This window comes from Montipora foliosa, chromosome 8 (genome assembly GCF_036669935.1).
Source record: "Montipora foliosa isolate CH-2021 chromosome 8, ASM3666993v2, whole genome shotgun sequence".
Lineage (NCBI taxonomy): Eukaryota > Metazoa > Cnidaria > Anthozoa > Scleractinia > Acroporidae > Montipora > Montipora foliosa.
In genome coordinates this window covers 32,527,818-32,535,918 of record NC_090876.1, presented here as the reverse complement: position 1 = coordinate 32,535,918, position 8,101 = coordinate 32,527,818, and the positions used below count along the sequence as shown (strand labels likewise).

Below are 8,101 nucleotides of genomic sequence, written 5' to 3'. Positions count from 1 at the left end.
TTCTAGCTACAATATGAGTAAGTAGAACATTTGGATTAAGGGCCGTTTTCTTTTCCATTTTATTAATTTCAGCACCACATGATCCTGAAGTTCGAACTTCCGTCTTCTTTTTCTTCTTTTCCTTCAGGTGTATGATAACTGCAGACCGCAGAATGCTGGCTGCCTTCAAATAGTGCTGATAAGCAATATTTAAGTCTAAGCAGCCATTTCAAATAGTGCTGCTAAACAGCATTTAAGTCTAATTATAAGCACCCATTTTAGAACGGTTAGCTTTCAATAAGTGTGATTTAAATTAAGGTTAGTCTGCAGTCCGCGGCCTGCAGTTTGCAAGTGTCAGATACCGCTCTCCTCCAATGTGTGGGTCATCCACTTTTTCAATTTATTGACCATTTTCCTGCTGTGTATTTGATGTAGCTGTGACTTGTCCACTCATTTGTGGCTTTTTGACTTCTTTTCTCAGAGAGATTCCGAAAGGCACTTCATACGGCATTTTGCAAATGGTTCTGTGAATGGTTTTGGTCTTTTTTACAAGCGTTTTCTCCAAAATAATGACACCAGTGGTTTGGCGACAAGTTCTTTTCTTTGATTGAACCGCAAAGGTTAATTATCATTCCTTGTTCTATTTGCCCGTGCCACCATCCTTCACGGTGCGAAAGTTGTGTTTGCGGCGAAAGTTCGGGATCACTTTATTCGCAGATTATTTTCCTTTGTCAGATTAAAACTTCGACCGAGACCGCACCATCCAGAATAGACGTTCTAGTGTTTTAGCAAGGCCTGCTGTCTTCTTATATCTGAGAGAAAATATCCATGAATATACTTTAAGTAATGGTTTTCAACGTAAAGAGAACCAGTTACACAGTATGCTCCTTAGAACAGTTACAGGTTATTTTACGAAAATTAAGTAGATCTGTTTGCACATTAGAAAGAAAATCGGTTTGTTATCATGACTAGAAATGATGCCTTGTTCCTAGCGTATTTTGCATAGCGACGTAAATAAACATCCTACAGTATTTGATAATTTGGCCTTTAGAATCACGAGCCCACCTCTTGCAAACAATTTTTGCTTTTGTTGCATTGGAGACTCAGACAATTTTCACCCTTCTTCAGATACATTTAGCTACCCTTTAAGCTCTTCATAAAGTTCCATTGGCGGCTATATCACTGTGCATGAGCTGAGTCTCACTTTATGTCATTTACGCATGTGCGAAATGGTGGTTGTCGTAAAGGCAATCTCAACCCCAGAGCTCTTCTCTTAACGGAGGGAGAAAAACAAAGTGTCTTCTCATTGGTTTTGGTGAAGAACAATCAAAAGCGTCTCTAATTGGTGCATCCATGTTAGCACGGGGAGTGAGAGAGTGCCGTAAGGTTCAAATAGCCAATCTTTGGCTATAGGAACCCTACGGCGCATCAGTGTTCTCCTAGTTAGAGTTTCCCAGAGCCTAGGGTTGATCCGAGGCTCTGGTGACGAGAATGTCATGAAGGAAAGAAAGGGAGAGACGGCAAGTGGAAGACGAACGGAAGGCAAGACAAAGATGGAGTAGGACTTTAATCAATGTGTCTTTTTTCCATATTTTCTCTTTTATCCCCCTAAAAAGCCAGGCTCCATTTGTATTAGATTACGTCAAAAAAACTGAAAAATGGAAAACAAAGAAGACTGGTCAAATTTTAAACGCTTCAAGCGTAAAACCTAATCGCACCCATAAGTTGTTACTTCTCCAGAGGTACAATTGCAAGATGTCTGGTGATACTAACTACGACGACGTCCAAATGCAAAGTAAAGCGAGGCAATAAGAGCTTAATATCGATTCACTAAAATTGAGCCTTCGACAAAAGACATCACCTTTCATATTTCAAATTCACCTAAGCTTTATATTTTATATCTCAGAATTGGAATGTTCCTTCCCTTAGGCCTTCATGGTTGTTTCTTGCGGTCTTTCATGATAATATAATAAGTCTACTTTCACAAACCCCCAGTTAAAACTGGGTAGAAGCGATTAGTTAATTTCCAAATAAAAGCAAAGCCCATCGAAAAACGTTTCCTCTTGACGTCACCAACTCCTAACAAGTTCCATCACTCAACGGGCACAGCCAGTGGATGGTAATCTAGCTTGAAACTGTGTTTCTTTTTAGCACATATGAAGTATGACAAAAGAAAAACGCTGACTGCTAAAACAAGTGCCATTGCAATGGTGCTCAAGGAAATACTTGAATCTGCAAAGTAACGGAAATAGTAATTCAGTTATACACCCTTTTAATAAGTCTAATATATGCCGTTTTCCGCTAATGACGTCGAACTCTTGCTTTCAAATTTTATTTAGAAATGTACAAAGGCCTAAAACTTTTCTGATTTCTTTTCTTGTTTGAAGCCTTTGTACATTTCTGAATAATTTTAAAAGCGTGAGTTTGACGTCATTAGCGGAAAACGGCATATATTAGACTTATTAAAAGGGTGCGTAAACCACGTTTATGTGGCAACCTCGAGAAATTTTACTTTTGGTAATGACGTCATCGTACGACCGTCCGTTCGTACGTCCGTACGTTCCCTTTTTCGTGTAAGATAATTCGCGAAATGTCGCGCTGCTGAAAACTGCGATTTTTGCGGGAGGTTGCATGAGGTGGATTCCTTGTTCTTGGCAGGACGTCGCATTGCTACAACAAGTTGCAAAATTGTTGGGACACTTTCATTAAAAAACACCTTTTCTAGCTTCCAATACCGGGCGTATCTAGAATTTAAACCTTTCCCACTTCCCTTCCCCTCTCCCTCTTTCAATGTTGACTGTTTATTTTTTTGTCTTGCTAGCAACACTGATAAGGAGGGGAGGGGGGCTGCAGTGTGAGAGATAATAGGTAAATTAATAACGCCCCAAGAAGGTGAAGTGCTTGTTTTGAAACTTGTTGAAGTAAAACAACAAAAAATATTGTAGACAACTAAAACACAAGCTAAATATCTTTTATTACCCTATAAATATTACAAACTGGACATTCAGAGCCAAAGTAGCCAATAGAGAGCCGTATTTCATAATGAAACGTACCACTCAATCAGATCGCTCGAAATTTGAATTCAACCAATGAAATTCAAAAAATAATTTGAATGTATAATTAGCTACTAAACGAGCGGAAAACAGTCAGCGCGCTTACACGTTTGCCGAGAAAATGGCTTCATCTTTAAGTCCAACCACTTGAAACAAGATTTCTTCTCTCTCAGAAGGAAAATGAGGTTATTTATGGAACACGGTTGAATATTTCACTTGAAATTTATTATTTTGTATATGGATTAGTTTACATTACTTACCAGCGTCAGTCTTATCAATGGCCCTCGATTCTTTGTATCCTTGTAGCAGAGGACTATTCTTTTCATCATGTTGTCGCATGAAAGGTCCTTCAGCCACAGTGGCTTCCTCGTCCTTTGATTGTCTTGGTAACCGGGCGACCCGTCTCCTTCGATGTGGAATGCAGCCTTGAGCACAGCGTGAGTAAGGATCTGTTGCGTTACATATTTTTACTTTGCAGTGGAGGTAGACAAACTCGTGATCACCCAGAAACTGAAAAGTCTTGATACTATACCGCTGAAGTTGTTTATTTCCAGATTCAATAACGTTAACAGTCTCATCCACTGCACAACTAAAGGGAAGAAATAATGGTAACATTTACTCTCACGATTTTGCATACCTACAGTTCCTGGCACAATAAATAAGTAACCTGCGATCAGGCTCTATTTTAATTCCACACGGTATATAGTTTGAATTTGGCGAGCGCCGACATAAGAGAATGAGCAATGCTAAAAATGGGCTTGAGGAAGCGTTGTTTTTACCAACAGATAAAACAAAGATGGCTCCTAATGACGACTCTAGAGCTAGAGACTACCAACCAGCATTGTCTCTTGATTCAAACTAGTGGATATGACTGAAGGGATAGTTTCTAAAGAAACTGTGGTGCTGCGTCGGTGGGGATTAAGATATTGGGACCTAAGCGATCTGTTAAGATCACCGATCGTTTCACATGTACCTCCGCAAATGTCATTTATTGCATAACCTGTACGTTATGCAATAAATTATACATTGGTGAGACAGGTAGACGACTAGGTGACCGATTCCGCGAACACCTTCGCGATGTTGAGAAGAATGACAAGGATGCATCTAAGCCAGTCGCTCGCCATTTTAATCTGCCTAACCACTCCAAAGAACACATGGCTATCTGCGGCCTTTCCCTACATCTAGGTACGACGGAAAGCCGCAAGAATCTGGAACAAAAATTCATCTTTCAAATCGGTACCCTTAATCCTCACGGTATTAACGAACGCTTTTCATTTAACTAATATATTCCTATTTTTCACGTTGCCATGTTACCAGCAATAGCGTAGCTCCTACTCTACTATAAAAACTACAGGTAACCCATAATTCCTCGATTCGCTCTGACGAAGGGCTAACGCTCGAAACGTCAGCTTTTAGAATCTCTGTACGGTGGCCAATTTACATTATCAACTCCGTTGATAAAACCAAATTTTTGTATAGTGGATATGACTGACATAGATGTAAGTGCATAGTCTCGCAAGTTGCTGAGGAAGGAGTTTCCGCAACCGCAGAGGGTGCCTTCAGTAAGACGTCAAAATTAAATATAAAAATCAGAAACACACTGATCACATTATTCTACGTGTCGCCTACCAATACTGAACGAACGCCTGGAAAAATAAAATGGACTTAAACCGCAGCATAGCATAAAATTCACCACCGACTGCCAGCATTCTACGACGCGAAGACATCAACAAGCGCACGCAGACACGGGCATAAAATGAGCAAAATTCGCTTAAAGCTTTTGCTCATTTGTTTCCCGTTCTCGCGAATCAGCGAAGAGAGCTGACAACCAGATCTCAAGTCCTATGGTTCGGCTAGTTTAATGTTTAAATTAAAACGAACTGAAAGTAATTATGAAATAATGCTGAAAGTGATCTTGTAACTTTACATTTTCAATAACGTCACGTCGTAGATCTTAAAGCTCCTATTGTGTTACTTAGCATGTAGTTGAACACTTAAAGGTTGCTTCGTACCCGTCTTTGATAAACGTATATTGCAGACCAGGGTTGTAAGGGTTCACATCTGGTGTAGCGAAACACTCGTCTGCCAAGATAGCCAACCTTCTGTCTTCAGTACCCACTCTGACTTGCACAAAAAGTTTTTTCCTGGGTGGCACAATAAGTGGGAAGTCTTTCTTCGTGTAAAAGCCAACATACTTCCCGTCCGGATAAATACTCATTTCAAGCACAAATTTTCCAAATCCATTCTTAGAGAAAAGTATTTTCTTGCTCTGTGCTTTTATACCGACGGCTGACACGACTCCAGTGTTCGAGTAATAGCAAGTAAATGGAATTTCCACTTCACGGACACGAGTGATTATCTGATTCTGCGTCAATGGAATTTCTAGCACCTTGTTCATGTAATAGGCGAAGCTGCTTGTGTGTTTGATAACTGTTTGGCATTCCGTTAGTTTTGTGTAGAGTATAAAATGAGTTCTGGTTTCTTGGGCGCTACAGTTGGCATCAAGAAGACGCAGATGTTTTCTGTCAACTCCACGAAGCAAAGACTTTGGAAGATTGATCCACATCTCGTTTTTTCCGCATGTGACATTAACTTCTGAAAAATGAATCAAAACCACTTGATGAAGTGAGATCGTGTTGGTGAGCCGACAACCGGAGTGAAAGTGTGATTTTCAGCGTTGAGCAATCTCAGTGTGTATTGTCAAAGGATAGCCTTGGCACGAGTCAAATATTCTTGCCATGTCGTCACGTTTGGGACTACTCCATTTAAGACTAACTGAGCCACCGGTCGATTGAACGAACGACCGACCGACCAATCGACCGACCGACTGAGTCAAAGGCCTGCATTTTTCAACTTTATGTAAAGCATTCTAGGAATCCAATGAGATATGGCGTAAATCACAGATCTAGGAAAAATATTAAATAGTTTTTTATAATGCATGATAGAGATCGGGACCAGGTTTTTGAAAAGGTTGGGTTTGCGCTTTCGCTGTTGTGATGTCCAGTAACCTTTATAAAGTATCTTTTTCGAACACGTGAATTTTCATTCAGAGGAGATACAATCAAAGACATTAAAAGCGAGCAAACGATCTTACCTTGAGGACCTGGGGGGTGCGCCGTGGGTGCTGTGCTGACTACAATAAACAAAAAAGCAGAGTTACTAGACATGATGATTTTACGACGGCAGACAAGAAGTGTTTCCATAAGCTTTTGTTTCGTTTGTGCTATTGACAAACCACACATCAAAAATTGAAATCAAAATTAAACCTTATCAGTGAGAATTTATGTCAAAACGATTTTTGACGACTTCTTTTTGCCCTTTTTTGCGTACACCGTGTTACGTACCAAGAACATTGGTAACCATAAATAATTATTTCTACTGGTTTGGTAACTTTTTCTCTTCGATGATGTAAAAGACTGAAACAGCAAGAGGCCCATGATATCATTTTATTCGAGGAATTAGTCGCATGCTTATTTTCATTCGGCATATATCAAGTTACAGTGCAATGCGCCTTACCGTGGCCACCCAACAAACTTTCACATTTGACAATTAAGTGTAAATACGACAACTCAACAACCCATGCAACGGTGTTTAACTTACAACTGTGCAAACTTTGCAAGAAGGCGTGACTGTCAATCATCCTGATTGGCGGCCATTTTGTAAAAAACTTTGTTAGGTGGCCACAAGGCTCGTCACACGGTAAGTGTTAAGGACAAAAATTACATCTATTTTATTTTTGGTATGTACCATCCATCATTTGCCAACCATTAATAAGACTTACTTTGTACGTTCATAACATCGGCAAAGATATTGTATTGCAATGGATGCATTGGTCACCCTAAGTATGGTATAATTAATTCCAATGGAGTATTATTTTTCCTTGTTCTATCAAATATGATGAGGATAACGTCTAATTAAGACCAAGGTGCACACCCATCGCGTCCTCTTGCTAGTAAATATAATTTGAAACACGATTAACTACATTTGGCTCCTTGGCTCAAAATATAGTCAACCCTCACTTTGGGAAAATCCCGCTATTACGGACATTCACTTTTACGGACAAAATCGAGATCCCCGGCGAAAGCTATAGAGTTTTGATTGGAAATGGCTCCTGCTATTACGGAATTAATCATAACCATCACAATTTTCTCAAATTTGATTGGTGCATTAACTGCTTTATTTTTCACTAATTATTGTGCAGGGTTGTAATCAGACAGTGAAATCGGACAGTTGGCTGTAATCGGACATTTACTTTAGCTAATTATATTAAGTACACTCGGTTTAATCCATCAATCCCACAATTTATCACAATAACAATAGCAACAACACCTACCCAACCAAACTAGGGAATTTTCAAAAGTGGACGAATTGTAACATTAGACAGTGAAAAAGGAATGCATTTGTTTTCTCGGAAATTGTAATGGTTATGATTAATTGGTAACAGGACTTCGTGTCATCCAATTCGGTCTGTAATCATACTCGTGATAAACAAATCGAACTCCCGCTGCACGGTCGTCCGATTTTGTTAATCGCTCGTATGATTACAGACTGAATTGGACTCCACTCAGTCGTATTACCATTATTAATTACTGTCACATTCGTGGTACCAAACGACAATTTTATTGCTTGATTTCGATAAGGCGGACATCATCTCATGCAACATGGTTACGTAAAACTTCAGTCTGTTCTTCTCCATGATTAGGTCAACATACGCCTACCCTGGATTTTTTTACGGTCAGGAGGCGAGCAAGAAAATCGAAGCGGAGAAAAAAGAAACCTCTGGTCAAACGAACCACCAAAATTTACGAGATCTCGATTGGCTAAATTACGCGAGAGTTCAAAAACTAGTTCGGAGGAATTTAAACTCTCGCTAATATATAAATTTAGCCAAACCTATTACAATAATGCTTGAGCCTGCGATCCAATGTTGTTGGTGTTGTTGATGTCGTTGTTGTTGTTGTGGTGGTGGTGGTGGCGGTGGTTGTTGACGTTGATGTAACTAAATCCTCTTACCTAATGGCTGAGTCGTAGACGGCATGGTCGTGAGTTCCATCATTGTTATATAAAGA

At 39.7% G+C, this 8,101-nt stretch overlaps 1 protein-coding gene across 1 annotated transcript; it reads right to left on the bottom strand.

The window, feature by feature from the left end:
• Window positions 1-1,665: 1,665 nt before the first annotated feature.
• Window positions 1,666-8,070, bottom strand: LOC137968649 (ZP domain-containing protein-like). The gene is made up of 5 exons (XM_068815174.1): window positions 8,046-8,070; window positions 6,127-6,165; window positions 5,045-5,627; window positions 3,293-3,621; window positions 1,666-2,211 (listed from the first exon to the last, which is right to left on the bottom strand). The coding sequence occupies exons 1-5, from the start codon at window positions 8,068-8,070 to the stop codon at window positions 2,072-2,074; spliced, it is 1,116 nt and encodes a 371-aa protein (XP_068671275.1). The 3' UTR covers window positions 1,666-2,071.
• Between the last annotated feature and the right edge of the window lie 31 nt (window positions 8,071-8,101).